This window comes from Brassica oleracea, chromosome C9 (assembly GCF_000695525.1).
Source record: "Brassica oleracea var. oleracea cultivar TO1000 chromosome C9, BOL, whole genome shotgun sequence".
NCBI classification, from domain to species: Eukaryota; Viridiplantae; Streptophyta; class Magnoliopsida; order Brassicales; family Brassicaceae; genus Brassica; species Brassica oleracea.
The window spans coordinates 13,873,626-13,895,422 of NC_027756.1; the positions used below are offsets into that span (position 1 = coordinate 13,873,626).

At 33.2% G+C, this 21,797-nt stretch overlaps 1 protein-coding gene and 1 pseudogene across 1 annotated transcript; both read right to left on the reverse strand.

The window, feature by feature from the left end:
• Positions 1–1,670: 1,670 nt before the first annotated feature.
• Positions 1,671–9,455, reverse strand: LOC106317451 ((E,E)-geranyllinalool synthase). Its single transcript, XM_013755267.1, has 12 exons — positions 9,074–9,455; positions 7,588–7,789; positions 7,273–7,502; positions 7,046–7,169; positions 6,834–6,949; positions 6,523–6,716; positions 6,328–6,443; positions 6,138–6,236; positions 5,778–5,993; positions 5,137–5,266; positions 4,377–4,622; positions 1,671–2,225 (listed from the first exon to the last, which is right to left on the reverse strand). The coding sequence occupies exons 1-12, from the start codon at positions 9,453–9,455 to the stop codon at positions 1,671–1,673; spliced, it is 2,610 nt and encodes an 869-aa protein (XP_013610721.1).
• Positions 9,456–13,723: 4,268 nt separating this feature from the next.
• LOC106314378 overlaps positions 13,724–21,797 on the reverse strand; it is an 8,726-nt pseudogene continuing 652 nt past the window's right edge.

Sequence of the window (21,797 nt, forward strand, 5' to 3'; positions counted from 1 at the left end):
AGAGGCGACGGCGTATCTGCTGGGGACGGCTTGTTTGGCCATCGGGAACTGTGAGTGTCGCGACCAAAGCAACTAATTGGTCGTTGGTCGTCTTTTGGACTTCGTCTTGACGAGCAAATCGAGCCATGATAGAGCTCATAAAATCTGCGGCGATGGGTGGCGCGACTTCGGGCGTAGGGGTCGGTTCTCCGCCCGGAGCGCCGAAGGTGGCGTCGTCTTGAACCATGTAGATCTAGAACGTTACTTTAGTCAGCTCCACGGTGGGCGCCAATTGTTTGAACGGGATTCAGTCGACTAGAGTGAAAGAAGTCAGAAATGGGATGACTAAAGACATTTTATTAGATTCGAACTGAAGGGTTACAAGAGTGACAGGAAAGTAAAAGAGCAACAAGATCAAAGATAGCCACTAAAACCTTAGATCTAGCCGCTTGGTCTGTCCAATGGTCCAAAAGTCCATTTCTTGTTGCTTCCTCTCCCCTTTTTATAGGTCTCCTGCCCTTGATGCTCTAATTTCGTGCCTCTTTGTGCCTTGATGCGAAAGGCCGCGTACACGGGCCCGGGCGAAATTCCCTTAAAGCTGGGTACTTTTGGTCGGCTTGGTCGACCGGCTAAAAGTACTCTAAGGACGAGTTCTCGTGTTTAGCCGCCGAACCGACCGGACAAATCCGACTCACTGGATTAGGGCATGTTATTCGATGGGCCTTGCGGAGTGATGTAACCTATCTCCTACAGCTTCGAGATTCAACTTCCTAACATCATATTCCTTCCGAATAGTAATTATCTGCACAAGATGCAACTTTATTAGCCTGTGTGTTTACTTAAAACCTGCTCAATGATAAAACATCTAAAGAAAATCGTACCTGCCTATGCATATTTATGAGTTCAACAACATCATGATCGCTAACACAGACGACTCCTAGAGATTCGATTGCGTTTTAATCATAAACACACACATAGAACAGAACGGACCAAAAAATTGAGAAAGACAATAGCATAGGAAACAAGCAAAACAAGATATCAAACAAATGTAGATATTCACAGTCAGCATAAACTACAGAGTTGTCTTAAAACTAATTAAGCTTTAGGTCGATATTGTAACAAATACAGTCAAACTTCTCAACCATTATTTCTCTATATGCCTCAGTGATACAAAGTTACAAATTAATCAAACCAATCATAGGGAAACAGAGGAAACCCAATACAAAGTTTCCATCTTTCAACTCCATCACCACTAGCTAGAGAGGTGCCACCAGAAAAAAAGAGCTCTCTTCTCAACCATTATTTCTCTTCACAACAGCGGTGGAAGCATGCACCATTGGAGTACAGCTGATCAGCTGTCGGAGAAGCTTATGCTTTGATAGGTCCTGGAGTATGATGAGAAGCAGAGCTGCTTCTGCTGACGTGGTAGAACCGTAGAAGACACGTGAAAGAATCAACAATGGAACAGTTAAGAGTGACATAGTGTGAGAATGTAACAGTGGTTTCTAGTCGTATAGCTAGCGCAAATCAATTTGATAACAGCATAGTTTCTAAATCTTTCACAATCACACACTTACAATTTCTTTAAAATTTAGACAAGAAGAGAACACTTTTACCTATTAGACATGTAAATATCATTTCACTAATCAATATAATATAACATAACATACAGAGATAATTAGAGATATTAATCAGTAGAAGCAAGGTGCGAATTTTGTTGGCATCATTGGTACCACTATACTCTGCGAGGCAACGATCTTGAGAGGCTGTAAGGCAATGGCGCGTTTATGAGCATGAGATGTTCTTCCCAAGCACATGGATGTTTTCAACGCCCCGTATTCGTCCTTCCTCTTAAATTCAAGAATCTTTGGTGACAGGTTCATCAGCAGAGGAAGCATCCGAAATTCATCACCATGTACAAGTGGCTTAGGCTCGATCTCTGAGCGTTCATTTACATTCACGGGATCGTAGAAAGCCTTCTTAATGTCTTGAAGCATCTCTGTGTCGGAATCATAACGATTTTTCTTGTTGAAAAACATCTCAAAGACTCGGCAACAAGACATGTGAATCTCTTTGCACGGTTTGGGTAAATCACTTAGTCCATCCATTAGTACATGCTCCAGAAACTCTTTCCTTTTTGAATCGATTATCTTTTCGATATGAGCGATTGAGTTTTCAATATCGAGACCTGAAGTATTCCTCATGTGGAGTAGCACGGAATTGATCTTCCCTTGTTCTTGTTCCCTCTGTGAATTTACGTTGCATGAACATGTTTGATCGTAAGTGCAAGAACATCATATGTGAGTTTTTAAGTTTTTAAATAAAAATTCGTTTAAACATTTATATATGGCGGATCCAGGAATTGTTTTATGGGATGTCAAAAATTTAATTACAAAAATCAGAGTTTAGAGATGGGTTCGAACCCAGATAAAAGGGGTGTCAATAGCTGAATATTAGCTTAAAAGACCTCATGCAACTTTTACACACAAAATATTAAGGGCTGTCATGCCCCCCACACCCCCCCCACCCCATCATTGTTAATGGATCCGCCTCTATATTATATATATAAATATTTTTAAAATGGATGCCAAAAAAAAGTATATATGTGTGTGTGTCTATATATATATATATATATATATATATATATATATATATATCTATACTATTATTTTATTTACGAAGTAAATTTTTGCAACAGAGCTCTCACGTTAAAAGTTAGAGCGGTTAATATCGTTTATACCCTTAATGAATAATTATATAAATTAGTCAAAAAATAAAAACGAATTATAAATCTATCTTATTAAAAAGTGATTTAAAATTATTAATAAATCGTTTATACCCTTAATGAATAAATTATAAAAATTAGCCGAACATAAAACGAATTAAAAATATATCTGATTAAATAAGTGATTAAAATTAATAATAATAAGAATTATCTATAATATAAATAATTAAAAACGAATTTCTATATTTATATATTATATTAGATAATTGACTATAAATAAATATAATAAAATTTTCAAAAATAAAAAACATGTCTTAAAACATAAAATAATTCTTAGATATATTATGTTGTTATCTGAAAATAATATTTTATTATAAAATTTGTAGTTAGATATAAAACAATTTATAGTTAGATATAAATGCTAATCAAACAAATAAATATATTTTCTAAAATATATTTGAATGTTTTTAAAATTTAACACAACAATAAGCATATATATATTTTGATAAAACTAATGAATATATATTAATAATATTTTGTTTATATGTTATATTTGATAATTGACTATAAGTAAATATAATAAAATTCTCAAAAATAAAATATTTTTAAGACATAAGATAATTCTTAAATATGTTGGGTTTTATCTGAAATAATATTTTTTATTATAAAATATAAAGTTTAATGTTTGATTTATCTTCTTAAAAACATAATTAATAATTTATTATGTTGGTTTTGATTTAATAGTTATAAACAGATAAATATCTATAAGAACACTATGCCCGCATGTGCGGGCAGAACACCTAGTATATCCTTAAACGTTACACTTTGCCAAGTTACCAGATTCATACCCCTTAGGGTGGGCGTTCGGATTCAGATCCGGTATTTCAAATTTTCGGATATTTCGTTATAGAGGTGTAGAACCCGTTCGGATATTTCTGTACTTCGGGTCGAGTTCGGGTATTCTTAGTTCGGATTCGGTTATTTCGGTTCGGGTTCAGATATTTAGATTTTGAAAGAAAAAATATTAAAATTTCAATTTTCAAGTTTCTTGTATTTAAAAATATAACTTTCACTTGACGATTTTTTTATTTTTTTAATAGATTGAATGATTAGTAGATTTGGACATAACATTTTAAAACTAAAAAGACACTAATTTGGTTATTTTTTTTTGAATTTCGGATGTAATTTTTGTTAACTCTTAAAACAAAAATTTGACATGCATTTTAAATGAGTAACAAATCATTTCTTCCGTAATTATATGTATATTATATGAACTTAAAGTATGTGTAGTATCAATATTAATATTTTAAATAAAATGAGAGATATAAACTAAAAATATACGGTTAGTAATACATATGTTCGGTTATCTTCGAATATCCATTCGGGTTCGGATATTATCCGTTCGGGTTCTGATATCCAATCTCTCCTAATTTAATACCCATTCGGATATTTTGCTACTTCAGTTCGGATTTCGGTTCGGGTTTTTCGGATCAGGTTTGGATACGGGTTCGGTATCGGATAAAATGTCCACCCCTATACTTTGTTTAATTAAATTTAATACCCATAAATTGAAGCTGGCATGTAAATCGATCCTTGATCAGTTGATCTTGACCAAACAAAAATTACTACTAGAAGGGCTCTAAAGCCAACAAAATTATAGTATTTCAATCACCTGATAACTTTGCAGATCATTTAAAAGTCGAGGTATGATCATGAGCGATATGGTTAACGTATCATATTTTCCAGGGTTGAGTTTTTGTTGGGGAAAACAAGGTTCCATGAGACACGAAACTGAAAGAGCCATGGTGTGTGCTGCAATTGAGATCATTCCACTGTGAAGATATTCTTCCATCGATGGAATATGTCCCTTCTTACTCCATACGGCTTCACGTAGCCCTGCTTCAAAAGTTTCACTCCACTGCATATATATACGAAAATGATGCAGAGTAATTTGTAAAATATTTCAGAAGTATTTTTTAAATGTTGTTTCTTTATGTAAACCAGACTTTATGTTTTAAGATTCTGATAATTAATGACTAAAACGATTGATTATTTTCTTATGTTTAGTAAGTCAACCATAAGAATAAATATATGCAAGTATAAGTTGACGGTATAAAGAAAAAAAAAACTATAATGTTGATAAGTCATTTAATTTTGTGGTCAAGTTTATGAAGAAGTTTTTTTTTTTTTTTTTTTTTTTGCTAAAAAAGTTTATGAAGAAGTTGTTGTTACTTTAACGAAATTTCTAAAATATAACTTAGTGACCATTGAGTTATTAATTCATAAAAAGAATTATGCAGAGTGAAGTAAGCATAATCACAGAAAATATAGGTCACCTCATAGTATATGATCAATCCTTCGTTCACTCTTTTGAATTGATAACGCAAAAGAAATATAAAGCGGTGAATAAAGCAAGTTGGAGAGAAACATACGATGTTGCGAAGCTGAACTGTAATGTCTGTTCCGTGTTTCTTACGGCAAGCCTCTGTAGTCTCTCTTACTATTTCATCAAGTGCCCTAAATATGATTTTGCCGTAACCTTCAAGCTCGTCTCCATCCCACCTATATGAAACAATAGTTTTAGGGGGGATGTATTCAATTTAACATTTGATGTGATTTGATTTTTAATGGGGTTTTAGATGATTTCAATAAGTTGCAGAGATTTAAGGGACTTTTGTTAAACTACTCTAGAATATCACCTAAAACTATGAGATTTGAGTTTTAATTTTTTTAACTAAGAAATCATACCCAAACACCCTAAAATCACCTGAAAATTTTAAAACTCCACAGCTTAAAATATTTTCAATAACAGTGGATTTCAAAGTACTTTAAGAAATGTCAAATTCAATAACAGTGGATTTTAAATGCGTTTTTAAAATTCATGTTTCAATAACAGTGGATTTGTCATTTTAATACAAATCACCTGAAACTCTCAGTTGAATACATCCCCCTAAGATTCATTAATGATAAGATTATAATATGAATGAATTCCTAATATGAATCTATATGACTATATACATAACTAAGTTACTATTTAATGATGCCAGCAGGACCGATATTTTAACAAATTTACCTTATAACGGCTTTAGTAAGAGCTTCCAAATCATCCAAAGAACCTTCTTCATCAAACAAATCGTCGGCAACTGTGATGAGGATGGCAGTCTTCGCTGCAAGCTTTCCAACTTTAATGGCAGATTCAAAGGGCAATGAAGTCGCAGTTGCAAAGTAACAATATGTTGTCTTCTCTCTACCAAAACCAAAATCATTAAGTCCCCATTTCTTTACCCATCTGTCACAAATGGCTGTATTGTTAGACCAAAAACGCAATTTTGCTATAGTGAAATGTTTTGTTTTATTCTTCTTTTTCAGAAAAAAAAAGAAATGCTTTTGTTCTTGCAAATACCACATAGTTCTAAACTAGAATCTAACTTACATTGTTAATTCCTCTAGCTCGCGTCTATACATTGCTTGTCGAAATAAGAAGTTTCTTGTTGCAAGATAAGTCAGCTTGTTGATGTATCTATTATGTAGTCTGATTCATAAATCATAAAAATAAACTGGAATTAGCTTGTGAATGAAGTATTCAATATTAGATAGATGATTTGCATATATAGTTTTTATACCTTAAAAAGGAGGCTTTTCCGACTGAGAGAACATTTGAGTTTTTGTCCTCAATCCACATCCTATGATCAAGATGTCTGAGTCGAGCTATCCATGGAGTACTTAATTCATGCTTAATCTAAAAACAGATTATCATTTATTTGAATCAGGCCTTTGTAGTCACTTAAAACATTTCAAACTTTTTGATTTTTTTATACCATTCGTTCATCGATGGACCGACTTTGCTCAAGTAGATTCCGAGTATACTCTCTTGCTTCTTCAAGCTCTTGCTCTCCTGGAAACATGAGATCTGTGGCTCTGTTAACACTAAGGATGACGAGGAACAAAGAGTCTGTATTTCTTTCCAAATGATTTCGAGTTTCCTGATCATTCAAGAACCAGCAAAAGCTTCCTGAAGAGTATTATACAAACAATTTTAAACTCGGTAAAGAAAAGAACATATAATTCTCTTTAGTTTAATTCAAAAATACAATAACTACTTCTAATCGAAATAAGAATTAGTTCTTACTCGGTGAAACGGTGTGACCTCGCATTCTTAACATCCGAAATGCAAGAGAGTCTTTGTGCAGTTTATCTGCTAGGTAACTGATAGGCATTCTCTCTATATTTTCTTCCTCGTAACTCCTTAATTACACACGAAATAAAAGAAACAGGTTTTTCGTACATAAACTATATATCGAAAAATAAATGTAAAAATGGCGATTATTAATATAGCCTCACCTGTAAACTTGTTGAAGAACATGTTCAATATCACTACCAAAGAACTCTCCCAAACCGATATTCTCGATTACATTAACCATAGAGAGTTTTATGAGTTCTTCATTGAGAGGGTACTTTTGTGGCACTGAGACAAGAAATCATACATATCTTGTTAACAAATATTATAATTAAATATATCATATTTAAACTATCCATAGCTTTGGGATAACTAGAAGTTTAAATTTTACCTCCATTTGGGAATCTGTGAACGACATTTCGAAGATATGCAAGACACTTTGCATTGCGGGTGATCATAAATGCTGATGCAGTTGCTGAAGGCGACTGAAATAAAGAGCCATCGATATTGTCGAGGCTCTTAACTATCATGTCTTCATGGTTTTCGACATATAACATCGATGGCAAGACCTCTAGATATGCCAGTAGAGGTATATGGTTACAATCATCCAACAATTTTTCTCTGGAAAACAAAGAAACCCGATTATGTTTTATATATTTATTTGAGGTAATTATTTTGATCACGATTTCTTCTCATGTAACGTTACCTTTTGAGAATCTCTTGGCGTTGATAAAACACCTCTTTGATCATTTGAATACAGCGACTAGAGAAAACAAAATGTAAGTCAAGTTGTTGAGCGTGCTCAAGGATTCCTGTGAATTTGATAATGAACCAACGAGGATAAGATCCCTCTTCGTTGTTGTATTTCTCAATTATCATCTCCGTTCTTCTTTCGACATATCTCTTCCCTAGTTAAATTTAGTTTAAAAAAACATATCAAACGGTAGAATAGCTAGTTTTATTAGTGAACTTATTTTTTCGATATAACAGTTTTGTAATTAAATCATGCCCTTTTTCAAAAAAAAAAAATTTGTAATTAAATCATCTAATAATGGCAAAATACTTAATATAAAAAAAATATTAATATATGATTTTAATTTATTCATAATGTATTAGAGAGATAATTTTATTTTCTAATGTATATAACACTATTACAAATATACAAACTATTTAATTAAGTTTTAAAATTTTGGTGTATTTGATTTAATAAATAATATATGAACATCTTGTAAAAGACATGTTCTTCGGAAGTTTTTATGAGGTTATTAAAGTATTTTAATTTAAAATCTAAACTGATATATTTAAAATATATCAGTTTTATATTATTATATTATTCTGGTTACTTATTTAGATGCTATCAGTAGATGTGTTTTTACATTTTTCACATAAGATCTATATCTTTATCATTTCTACGATTTTTATTTATGAAAAACTAGCAGTAAGAAACTAAGACTATTATAAAGAAAATAAAGAAATGTGCAGTGGCTGGGAAACTATAAACCTCTTCACAAAAATGTATAATAGGGGATCAGATTATTGACATTACAAGGCACTACTATCTAAGAAAATAAAATAAACTAAATACATAAAAAAATATTAAAATAAAATTAGAATATAAAGCCTCAAAATTTGTGTAAGAAACTAGAACGCAAAATTAATATTTTTATGTTAGTAGATAAAAAAAAAGAATTCCAGCTTTATGGCATTCAAGTAAACCCAAAATAGTAAAGAATAACCATAATCAATCTTTTTGTTATAGTCGTATAATTTTAAGAAATAAAATACTATTGTTTTTTTCAATTGCAGCTTACAGTAACTTTTATAATACAAATTAAGAAAAAAATTAATGTTCATTTCCGGGTACAACGATTGTTTATGATAGAAAAATACCTTTAATACTTTTGCATGTTCATTATGATCAAATTAGCAAAGACACGCCAAAAGTCTATTTATTGTTTTTGGAAACAGAAACATGACAAAAAAGCGACCAACAGTAAATATATAATTTTCTGTAGAACAAAACATATTTAATTGTATATGCACGTGAAGAACGAAGTAGGCCATGCATGATGAATGTGATATGTATGTAGTAAGTCAAGTTTTACATTTACAGATAGTTGTTCAAAGAAAAACATTTACAGATAATTTTCTCAAAGGGCAACAATAATGCGAAGTCAGCTCAGTCAGCGCACCTTTGTGGAGATGAAAACCCCCAATGTTCCATTTGTGAAGAGCAAGAACACAAGCAAGAGTGGAAGTTAGAGTGTACATGTCGTCTCTGTCTTCTCCGGCTTCAGACACTAGAGTAGGACAGCCGGAGTTTCCCCAGTAACCCTCTCTGGCATTTTGATTACACAAAATCCAATCTAGAGAATCTTGGAACATAGGTTTAAGCTCATCATCATCATCTACGTTGTGGTCTTCTTCCACCATAGCTAACCAAGCCATATCGTAAGCAGAAGGAGAGACAAATGAGTAAGGATCAAAATTAATGGTGGACAACTGAATGTCACTCTTGATCTGATTGACCAAAGCGTGGAGATCATCATTAGAAGAACCGTAAGGGAACTTCATTGTCTCTCTCTCTCTCACTTTTTTTTTTCTCTTCTCAAGATGGTCTTTAGATTATTTGTGTTAATAAATGGCTCACTAATTCGGATGTGTTTATATAGAGAAGAGAGTATGAATATTGATATTAAATATAACAATGTGAAAAATGTGGTTTGAGATGAGTAGTTTGAATGACATCGTCTCTTTTACAAGAATAGTCTACTCATAGTCTCCCAATAATATTAAATGGAGATCCAACGAGTTCACTTATATTGTTAAATATGCCCATGTTATCGTAGCGTCGCAGTGAATCAGTTATATTAAACAAATATCTTATTTAACAACCAGTTCTTAGTTTTTTTAGTTAAAAATTAAAAGACGGTTTCTTATATTTCGTTAACAAACTTCACCCTGAGAACCCCCACTAATCATGCTATTCCCTTCGTCTTTTTTTTTTTAAAAACAATTGTCATAATTAAGAATTTCCAAAAGAAATCATGAAAATAATATTTATATACGTGTATCTCCACATATCTCTGTAACTTGTGTCAATATATCTTTTCTCAATTTTAAACTTTATCGATATGTTAGCAAAAAAAAAAAAACCTTTATCGATATGTCTTAGTTATAGAACACGACTGAATCAATATAGTCGTGTGGTTCTCCGTTGAGATAGACCTACCCCAAAGTGGGTATGGGTATGGAAAGGATCACGAGTTTCCATGAAGAAAATAAGGTATAGCTGTATAAAACCATAATTAACCGGGGTTTTTAGAGTGTAGTTCTTATCGAAAATTAAGAACCTGTTTCTTAACTTTTAACTAAAAAAGCTAAGAACCAGCTCTTAAAGTCCTTATTTAATTAAAAGTTAAGAAACAGTTTCTTAACTTCCGCTAAGAACTCCGGGTTAATCATGCTCTAAGACACGAGTAAAAAGTACGTTTGTACACTCGTCTATTTACTTTGAACCATACAAAAATTATAGAATATGTTCTCTTACTTTTTTCATATTATTATGATACCTATTGGGTTTGATCTAATTATGTACCTATGTGGTATATATATCTTTTACCGCTTCATAGTTACCAATCACAATAGTGAAGCTTCAGAGGAATGGACTTCTGCTTCATGTGATATGCTGAATCGGCTTGCTGTTGGTCGTGATTTCTTCGGAGTTCTTCCTACCGGCTAGATCTCTTACTTAAGTGTTTCAAGTTTGTATCGGTTACTTATTTCATGTTCGCTACATAGCTGAATGGACGAAGTATCGATTGTTTTATTACTTCTATGTTTTTAATTGTTTTTTGCCATGGAATCAATTCTGTATGTTTTACATTTGGTGAATCACTAGCTCTATCTAAACATCATTCTTCATTTTTGAAATTATACTGACCTTCTTAGCAAAAAAAAAAAAAAATATTGACACTTAACCCATTAAACTGCTTTCTCTTATTACTATTTATCACAGTTTTCAACTATCCTGTAACAGCTAAAAATCTCAAAAATTAAAACTACTTATGAGCATCTGCTGCACTATTCTATTTTTACTTTTATACTCTATTTTAGAGTAAAACATTCTCAGAGATATTCTACATACTACCAAAAAAATAGAGGAGTCTATATATTCCTCGAAATTTGAAATTTGTGTCAATGCTTTTTTAATGCGACAACTCTGTTGGGAGATCGAAACACAAGAAGTCTCACAAAAAAAATGAATTGTTTCAACTATCATTTCTGATTTTTTCTCAAATTGTCTTTTAAGTGAAGTAATAAAGTGTTGAAGAGTTTCATGAGCTGATGTCTTATCCGAAAGTATGTAAATCTGAAGATCTCTATAGTAGTTGTGAGTTGTCCACTATTGTCAATACATTCAAGTAGTTTTTTTTTATGGTTCCTAAGGATTGCAGTATATAAAGTTAAAAACATTTGTTGATTTATTAAAACTAGTACGAGAAACATCTTTTGTTTAGCGCACTTTCAAATCTCACACGTCTTGTTGTGAAATTCACTAGAACTGCTAAAACCAAAAATAGGTAAAAGGTTAAAGCTTGAGAAGACGGGTGCTCCAATTGTTTACCAGTAGAGAGCTGATTCGAGATTTCCATACTTCTATAAATTAGTAACCAATGATGACCATTCTTCGCCTACTACAATCAGCATCCTTGTGACGCGGTCTTGGATCACACGCAATTTATCACTTATCTGGCAGACAACCTCCATCATGTTTTATTTGAGATACATAAATAAGATGAACTATCTACAAAGAAAACCTTTTGAATCCTAAGATGATAAGCCAAAAAATAGTTCCTTGCTTCAAAGACTGAGTGAATCATCCATCAAGCAGTTAAATTAGAATCGAAGCCATTGTTTTAACATCAGTGATCACAGTCTAGAAATAATACACATGGTAACAACATTTTTTGTAATTCCTCTAATAATTAAAATGATTTTAAAAGTTAATATTTGTATTACCTTTAAAAGTTGGGATAAAGTTTTCAAACACAAGTTCCTGTGTATCTGACTAAACGCGAATATTGTCAGCTATACATCCGACCACCGAGTTATCGTTTTCATAATGTATGTGAACACAGAAACATCTGTAGGAAAAAATATATATTATGCCAAGTTAAAAAAAAAAAAATTAGGTACTGAAAAGTCAAAATGCCTGAAACACAACCGAAATATCATAGAAGACGGCTATTGTTGTATGCATGAGACACAGAATACAAGATTAAAAGAATCTCCGTAACCTTAAATGAATACACGCAAATTTCTATTGGACTTTTCATAGCCTTAAAAGAAATAAATTTTCCGTAACCTTAAATTAATACACGCAAATTTCTACTGACTTTTTCATAGCCTTAAAAGAAATACTCCCTCCGTTCCTAAAAGATGTATGTTCTGGAAAAAAAATTTGTTTCAAAAAGATACATTTTTTACCTTTTCAATGTATGATTTTATGAAAAATTGTAAGTTTCAAAAAAATTAATGGTGTTTATTGAATTTCTATTGGCTAAAAATTATGAAAAAAATTGTTATTCACAAAAAACAATGCATATTTAATGAGTTTTCTTAATATATGTGAAAAGTCTAGAATATACATCTTTTAAAAACAGAGGGAGTAAATTTTAACAAAAGTTTGGGGACTATTCTCTCTTTGAATTTTACAAAAGTTTGGGGACTATTCTCTCTTTGAATTTTCAATACCGCATCGTATATGAATTCACGTATTCAATAAAAAACAGATTTTAACATAAGTTTGGCGACTATTTTTTTATCAAGGTGTGCTCAAATATGTATACAGCCATATACAAGTACACAGTGAAAACATAATTAAGTAATCGAAAGAGAAAATCACATTTTAACCTTCAAAATGATACATACAGGCAGTTTAAACTTAACTTTTGCTTAAAATTATAACACTCAAACTAATTTTCTTATCATATCAAACCTCAAACGTATTTACAAAACAGTAAATTTGTTAGATGACATGGCATTTAAAAATATTATTAAAAAAATATTAACATTTTATTATTTAATATATAATTAAGAAAATATATAATTTTGATTAAATTTAGAAAAAATAAACACTTAAAAGACCTAAATTTTATTATTTATAAAATAATTTTAATACATTAAATTATAAAAACTAAAATTATGAAAAGTGTAAAAAAAATTTAAAATTTAAAATTTAAAATATAAGTGTTTAAAATTTCGAAAACCATTCAATGTTAAAAAGGAGTTTTGAAAAGGTTAAACAGAAATAATTAATTTTTTCAAAAATTACACTTAAGACAAAATATTTTATTTTAAGTACACCATTGTGAGATATAAAAGATTTTTATTAAAATCTAATGTATTAAAAATCTTTTTATTTTTCAAAACAAGGATGGCCTTTCAGAGGAATTCGAGTTTCATCTTTTTGTTGTAACTTGTAACATATTTCGATTTCTTTTTTTGTTTAATCAGATTTTGTATTTAGCAGTGGCGATTTTGTATTGTTTCGATCCAGAACTGATCAGTTTCTTCATGGTCTTATATCTTTATCAGGTCGATTGTAATAAAAGTTCGATCTTGGCTCAGTTTCTCGAAGAGACTCTCGGTGAATCAAATCAATCCCAGCCAACCTTTAATCAACCGAAAGCACCAACCTTTGATTGGGCAATATTAACAAAGAGAGTAAAGTGAAAATATCTGCATTAACATTAATATGTGTATAATGTTCACTACAAGTGTATAATTAACTACTCTAACTACTCATTTACAAGTATTATGAACACTAATAGTTACATTCAAGATGGCGTTAGAAGTTGATGAAAACCCATCTTGGACATGAGTTTATGAAACAGAGTAGGATTGAGTGGCTTAGTGAACGGATCCGCGAGCTGATTCTCTGATCTCACATGAAGTGTCTTGAGCTGACCAGCTACAATCTTCTCTGAAATGGAGTGACAATCCCTATCTATATGCTTGGTTCTCTCGTCAAATACATGGTTCTTAACTATATGAAGAGCTGCAGTACTATCACAGTAAAGAACTGGTTCTATTGGAGCAGAAGCCCGCAAGTCATTTACCATTCGAGATAGCCATATAACTTCTTTAGTAGTGAAGGCCATAAAGCGATATTCAGCCTCAGCGGATGAATGAAAAAAGACATATTGATTCTTCGATTTCCAGGACACCAAAGAGTTGCCAATGAAGATGCAAAACCCGGAGATATAACGTTGAGAATCTAGACATTGTGACAAATCTGAATCACACAATGATTTGACCTGAAAGTCATCATCAACGGGGTAAAATATAGCTTGTCCGATGGTTCCTTTGAGATAATGAAGAACGTTTTGTGCAGCTTTGAGATGGGGAACTTGAGGAGTTGAAGAATATTGTCATAGCTTTTGAACAACAAAGCATATGTCCGAACGTATAATGGTAAGATATAGTGCTTTCCCAATCCTCGATAAGCTTCGGCATTAGAAATGAGTTCACCATCTTCAGACGAAAGCTTGATTCTAGGATCCATGGGAACATGGGAAGGACGACAATCCAGCAGTAAGAAGGTCAAGTATATACTTGTGTTGATATAAGGAAATCCCTAATGCAGAACGACCAATTTCAATGCCAAGGAAGTATCTCGGTTAGCCAATATCCCGGAGCTTAAAACAAGAAGACAGTTGAGTGATCAACATAGAGATAGAAGTCTCTGAATTTCTGGCAATGAGAATATCATCTACGTAGACCAGAACCATGAGAAACTTGTCAGCTGAATGAGACCAGAAGAGAGTGTGATCACCATTAATCTTTTCAAAACCCATACGAATAAGAGTTGAAGAAAATTTTAAAAACCACTGACGAGATGCTTGTTTAAGCCCGTAGATAGACTTCTTGAGTTTCAATACTGCATTCTGTGGCAGATTGCCCCTCTTTCTTTCTGCATAACCATGAGGAATATCCATATATATCTCTTCAGATAAATCACCATTGAAAAAAGAAATCATTTCCTCTTAGCAGCCAGGGCAAATATCATTTTGACAGTCACCATCTTGGCAACCGGAGAGAAGGTATCCATAAAGTATATTCCTTCCTGATGTGTATACCCTTTTGCCACTAAACGACCTTAGGACGCTCAACTGCTCCGTCTGCATTCGGTTTGCGTTTAAAAAGCCATATGCATCCAATGGTCTTCTTGCCTTCAGGGAGAGAACAAACTGACCAAGTATCAAACTTTTCTAAAGACTCAAACTCATCATCCACAGCTTTACATGGACTTCTTCGCCTCATTAAAAGTGGAAGGAGCAGTCATCATGTAGGTGGAAGAGTTGATAAAGGAAAAAATAAGAAGATGAAAGTTTGTCATAGGAAAGAAAGTCTGATAAAAGATAAAGAGAATGAACATAATTGCCCAAACAGTCTTGCAAATAAGATTGTTTTTTCTTTAAACGAGATGCAGTTTCAGAAGGCATGCCTACATCAGAAGGTGAATAGACATGAGCCGATGTTTCACCGGAAGATGGTGGTTCAGAAGGTACAATATCATCAGGAAGAGCAAGAAATGGAAAGAAAGCTTTTGCGGTGTCAGAAAGAGAGGAACCAGCAAAATGAAATATTGTTTTATGAAATATGACAAGCCGAGAAATGGAAATGCCATTAGTTTCACGATCAAGTAACATATAACCCTTATAACATGTTGGATATCCTATAAATATGCAAGCTTTTGTCGTAGGATCAAACTTAGTTCTACCCTTAAGAGATGTACTCTTGTAACAAAGACAACCAAAACTTCTAAGAGAATGATAATCATGTATTTTGTTCATGAGAATTTGAACGGGAGATTTTTTTTTAAAGAACGATTAATAAGAAACACAGCAGCCATAACACTTAGCTAATTGAAATGAAATTAAGGAATGAACAATAAGTTTTTCAAAGTTATGTTATCACTGAGTGTAATTGGACCTATACCAATAATGCTCACTAAGTTTCGAGTTTGTAAAGTGACAAAGGTATTTAGTAAATGTTTTAAAGTGGTGAAAAGAGATCTATTATGACAAACGTGATGTGTAGCACCCGAATCTATTACCCACGACCAAGAGTCACTTGAAACTAATGCATTTCCAGAAGAGAGAGAGCTGAAAGCATGCCAATGAGAGAAAAAGTGTATAAAGGTAGGAACATACCAGACGCTTTGCAAGCCGATGGTACAACTAAAGAGAAGGAAGAAGTCCATCAGATATTGGTGTATCGATCTGGTCTTGTAGTTAAGCACTGAAGTAGGCAATGAACTTTTGCAGTTGTTTTGGTGTGAGAGATGAAGACATGGAAGTATTCACAATCTTTGAAGATGACTTATTTTCGTCAGTTAACTCTGAAGTGATTGCATTTGTGGAAGCTGGTACATGTTGAGAGGAAGTTTTCTTCGGAAGATAAACTTTCCCTCTTGGTTTGAGACCCGATGGATAGCCATGGATCTTGTAGCATCAATTAATAATGTGACCAAAACCTCCACAATGAGTACATATTTTACAAGACTTCCCATACAGAGCATTCGCAGAGACTTGGAATGCACTTGCATCAACACCAGACTGAGAAGAAGTTCTTGCAGAACGTTGACTATCTTCATGATTCAGAATATTGTATACCTCAGATAAAGATGGCGGAGATTTTTCATGAGGATTTGACTACGCACATGATCATAACTGTCATTGAGACCCATGAGGAAGTCAATAACTCTGTTATTTTCATTCTAAGTCATGAGACCTTCAATCTTTTGAGCTGGAGCATGTAGATTGTTGAGTTTGTCCCATAAGGATTGTGTCTTAGTATGATAAGAAGACATATATATGCTTCCTTGACGAAGAGAGTGTAGTTGATGACTAAGCTTGTATAGTCTTGAAAGACTTGAATTGTGGAATCGAGTCTGTAAATCTTTCCAGATATCAGAGGCTACTTTGAAATACAAAATACTTGTGTATATCTGGTTAGAGACACTATTGAGCAACCATGATTTGACCATACTGTTGCAGCGGTACGAAAACTTGTGGAAAGGATCATTCTCAGCAGACATAACAATAAATCCATCAATAAATCCTAGCTTGTTCTTCACTTCTAAACTAGTAGTCATAGCAATAGTCCAAATGCTATAGTTCGTTCCATCTAGAGCCTCAGATGCTAGTACTGAGCCTGAATGATTGGAGCGATGCAAGTGGTAAGGACTATGTATGTTATTAGGAGAGTTGGATACCTCAAACGGTTTAGAAGAGCGAATCACAGCTGGAACATCAAGATTAGGAAGATTAACAGCTCGATTTGAAGATCACAATGCTTCGCGACGAGGATCGGAAGCTGGAGACGATTCGCGATGAATTGGAGATTGAAGCTCTAGAGTTAAGCTTCTGTATTTCAAGTTACACTTTCACTTTCAAATTTTTTTAGACAAAACTGGAAGAGATCAACGATGAATCATCGGGAAAGAAGAACTGATGATCGGAGATTGCGAGATGCGGAGTGAAGATGGATCGAAGAAATCGAAAGTCGAAGAGTCGAGGAACAATGACGATCATAGATGAAGAATATGATGATGATCAGAGATAGTGAGTGAACGAAGACGATGATCGGAGGTGATCAGAGAAATGGTTGAGCTCAGCTCAGTCGTTCTGATACCATATCAGAAAAGATAGTAAAATGAAAATATCTTCATTAAGATTAATGTGTGTACAATCTTCACTATATATACAAGTGTTTAGTTAATTACTCTAACTACTCATTTACATGTATTATGAACACTAATAGGCATTATCGCGTTTGATGAGCCGTCAATCCTTAGAGGGCGGGAAGATCTCCGGGTCAGAGATATGCCGGAGACGTGAGCGTGCTCTAGTCGGGCGGTTGAAGAAACTTTTTTCGTTGAAATCGGTTTCTTCAGTTGATATTGGTTTCTTTGCAAGCTAATAGATAAGGATGGAACAGAGACATGAAGATTTGTGGAAGCAGATTTTTAAAGTTCGCGGTGGTGAATTTTTCTGGCAGCTGTATCGCCGTTTTATGAAAACTCATCAAGCTGATGCGTGACCTATCAAACCGTTTCAAAACAATTAAATTATTGTTTATCTTCGTTTGTTGGGCTTTGCCTTTTTAATCCGATATTAATGACATTTTAGAGATTTTACCGCGCTACGCGCGTTTCTTTGTCTATAAATATTATATAATATTAATGTTAAATATAGCTTAAACCTTAGATTTAAAAAAAAAATATTATATCATTTATTTGTTTCGAAATATTTTATTTGTTTGAAATGTCATTAATTTATGTTAAAATATTAAATGTTTCTATTAATCTTTTAGTAATCATGTTTAAATCTTTCTTAAAATTTATAATATTATACATTTAATAAAATAAAAATGTTTTCTATTATATTATGTATATTCTATATTTTTTATAGATCATCTGATTGATTTTAAATTATTTTTTGAAATATAGGTAAATAACATTTATTTCATATAAATATATAATTTTAAAAATGTGTTATAATTTTTAATACTTAAATCTGTAAATTTTGATGACCAATAAAATATTTCAGTAATTCTTAAGTTTTGAAGCCATAATTTATTTTCAATAAACTTTTTTGGTATTTATTTTTTTGTAAATAATCATTTGTTATAAAAATGTGAAATATGTAGTAGATTTCAGTATGAACGATTTCATATTTAGTTACTACATAAAGTACTTTGGATAGATTGCATTATACATATCCAGATATAGTAGTCTTTGGTAAATTTTAAAAAATTCTAACCTTGGAATATTGTTTGTATGTTACAGTAGAAATTTATTTCCACTATTCTTAAGCCTGCGAAGATGTTGGAATAGGGAGAAGTAATTTAGAAATATTTTAAAAGTTGTAAAAAATTCTCAATGCATTAATTGGTGATGTTCTAACCTAAATTCTTATAAATAACGTGGCAAAATCTAATGGTATATTGATAGATTGAAGGTAACAGTTAAAAAAAATGTAAATGCGACTGAGAATCAAAAGCAGCTCTAAACAACTTATTAAATTCATACATGTTTATCTTATAATTTTGTGATTAAACCATATTTAAGCTTATTTCTATTTTATATTGACATATATGTTTTTTAATAATGTCAACACTTTTAAAGTTTACTATATTTATTCTTTTATTTTATGTTATTTTAATTTAACTTTTAATCCGGGATAGTTTTTATACCAATTTCATCTAATTTTATTTTTCTTGTTTATTTGTTCTTAAATGAAAGTTCTATTTTAGGTGCTTGTTATTTGTTTTTTTTTTTTTTGACAAGCATTTACAAACTCATGTTGACTCTGTAAACCAGATCGGTAACTCCGCATTCATGTGAACGACAAAGGACAGTTGTTTCCTAGCACTGCGTGCTAAGCTATCCGCCTGAAGGTTCGCCGTCCGAGGTACATGGACGATGTCTGAGTTGAAGAAACTTTCTTTGAGAAGCTTGATGTCTTCCAGATAGCTTTCAAATGCTGGGCATTCTTCTGGTTCCGAAACCATCTTCTCCAATTGAGAACAATCCGTTGCAAACGTTACCTGAAACTGTCTTAAATTCTTCATACATTCCATTGCCCAAATCAATGCCTCTACCTCCGAATGAAGAGGTGAAAGACATGCCCTTACTTTCCTTGCCCCTAATAGACCATCAAACCCGAGTAAAGTACTATACCAGCCTTGCCCTGAAAATAAGTCTTTATCTTTCCATGAGCCATCTAGAAAGCACCATCGTCCTGGTGTTGCTAGGGGAGGACTGGTCTGTACCGAAAGCCCTCTCGTTGGGTCATTTCCCACATGTGCTTCTGCCCAAATTGATTATTCCAATTCAGCTAATTTAAGAGTGTCCTTCGGATCAATATCCAGATTACTAAAAACTTTGTTATTTCGGGCTTTCCAAATATACCATAAAATCCATGTAAACTGATGGTCATCCATCTTTGGCTGAACTCTCCAAAAAATGATCCATATTAGCAAATAATGAGCTGATAGGAAAGATATTAGGAGGTGACGGAATCTTGGATAATGCCCACACTTGACGTGCTGGGGGACATTAAAAAAATACATGGTTTATTGATTCTTACGGATCTCCGCATCGAGCACAACATAAGTTCCACCTGATAACCTGATTGGACCGAATATTTCCCATTGTTAGTAACATTCCATTCATTCCTATCCTCAATCTGATTCCTACTTAATGGAATACTTTCAATAATTTTTGTATCCTTAGGATCTACTAGAGCCCTGATTGCCTGTAAATTCCATGAGCGAGATTCCGAATTAATGAGGGAATCCACTGTGAGGTCCGGATAAATGTTGTGAAATTTTTTGTTTGCTGGTCTCGGGCGAGTGGCTGGGATCCAAGGATTATTCCATACAGAGATAGACGAACCTGTTCCCACCCTTTTAATTAGTCCTTTACAAACCAGAGATCTAGCAGAAATAATATTCCTCCAGCCATATGATGGGGAATAAGAGCGAATCGGTTCCAGGGGTGAAGCATTCCTGTAATACCGTCCTTTGAAGACTCTTGAAAAAAGAGTATTTGGCTTCTTAATCAGCCTCCATAGTTTCTTTCCAAGCATTGCCGTATTAAAATCCATAAGATCCTTGAAACCTAACCCACCATTATCTTTGGTTTCACATAATTTATCCCATGATTTCCAATGCATACCTTTTGAACTTCCTCCTGGGCTCCACCAAAACTGAGCTACTGCACTCGTTATTTTTTTAACGGTAGCCTTCGGTAACTGATAAACAGACATAACATGGTTTGGCAGGGCCGTAACCACCAATTTAATAATTACCTCTTTTCCTCCTTTAGTAAAAAATCGAAAGGTCCATCCATTAACCCTATTATTCAAGCGTTCATGTACAAAGCCAAATACTTGTACCTTAGATCCTCCAAGGCTTTCTGGTAAACCTAAGTAGGATCCCGTTTCACCTAAATTCTAAATCCCCAAAATATCTCTCAATTCCTGTCGACTAGATTCTTCAATCTTATGTCCAAATTGAATTGAGGATTTCTGCTGAGACAGCCTCATATTCCTTTAAAATCCTGAGAATGGTTTGACACTCCTCCTTATTTGCCTTACAAAAGAAAAGACTATCATCTGCAAATAGCAAATGAGAGATTGCTGGACACGCTCTTGCCACCTTTAAACCAGTATCCGCCTTCTTAATATTCGCGATTAATACCTCAGTGCACATAATAAATAAATACGGAGACAGAGGATTCTCTTGCCGTAAGCCCCGTTGAGGGATAATAAGACCATGTGGCTGACCATTGATAAGTACCCTATATTGAACCGAAGAGATACATTCCAGCATCAAGTTAATCCAGCGAGGATCAAATCCCATTTTGTGAAGGAGAGTCACAATAAAGTTCCACTCGATCCTATCATATGCCTTACTCATATCCGTTTTGATTGCCATAAATTTATTCAGACATTATTTATTAGTCCCATGAAACATTTTCTGCGCTATAAGAATATTATCCGATATTAACCTTCCCGCCACAAATGCCGATTGTGTCTCCGAAATAAATTAGCCTTGGTAAACAAATTTTCAATCTTTGACACAAAACCTTCGAGATAATCTTGTAACCAACATTACGGCCGTAATTCTGTCATCCTTGTGGGTCTCTCGGCTTTCGGAATCATACATATATTAGTAATGTTTAAACGTGGATCCATATTTCCTGTAAGAAGGAAATTATTCACCATCTCAACCACATCTCTCTTAATTATATGCCACGAATGCTGGAAAAAAAGAGCTGTAATCCCATCCGGTCCTGGCGCTTTCTCCGGATGCATCATGAATAAAGCTTGTCGGACC

What these genes read in the sequence shown, in the direction of transcription:
- LOC106317451 (XM_013755267.1), bottom strand. Translation starts at nt 9,455, where the DNA reads ATGAAGTTCCCTTACGGTTCTTCTAATGATGATCTCCACGCTTTGGTC. An exon ending in TCACAGATTCCCAAATGGAG is followed by an intron (nt 7,170 to 7,272) that starts GTAAAATTTAAA and finishes TTCTTGTCTCAG; the next exon opens with TGCCACAAAAGTACCCTCTC. An exon ending in GGAAAAGCCTCCTTTTTAAG is followed by an intron (nt 6,237 to 6,327) that starts GTATAAAAACTA and finishes TTTATGAATCAG; the next exon opens with ACTACATAATAGATACATCA.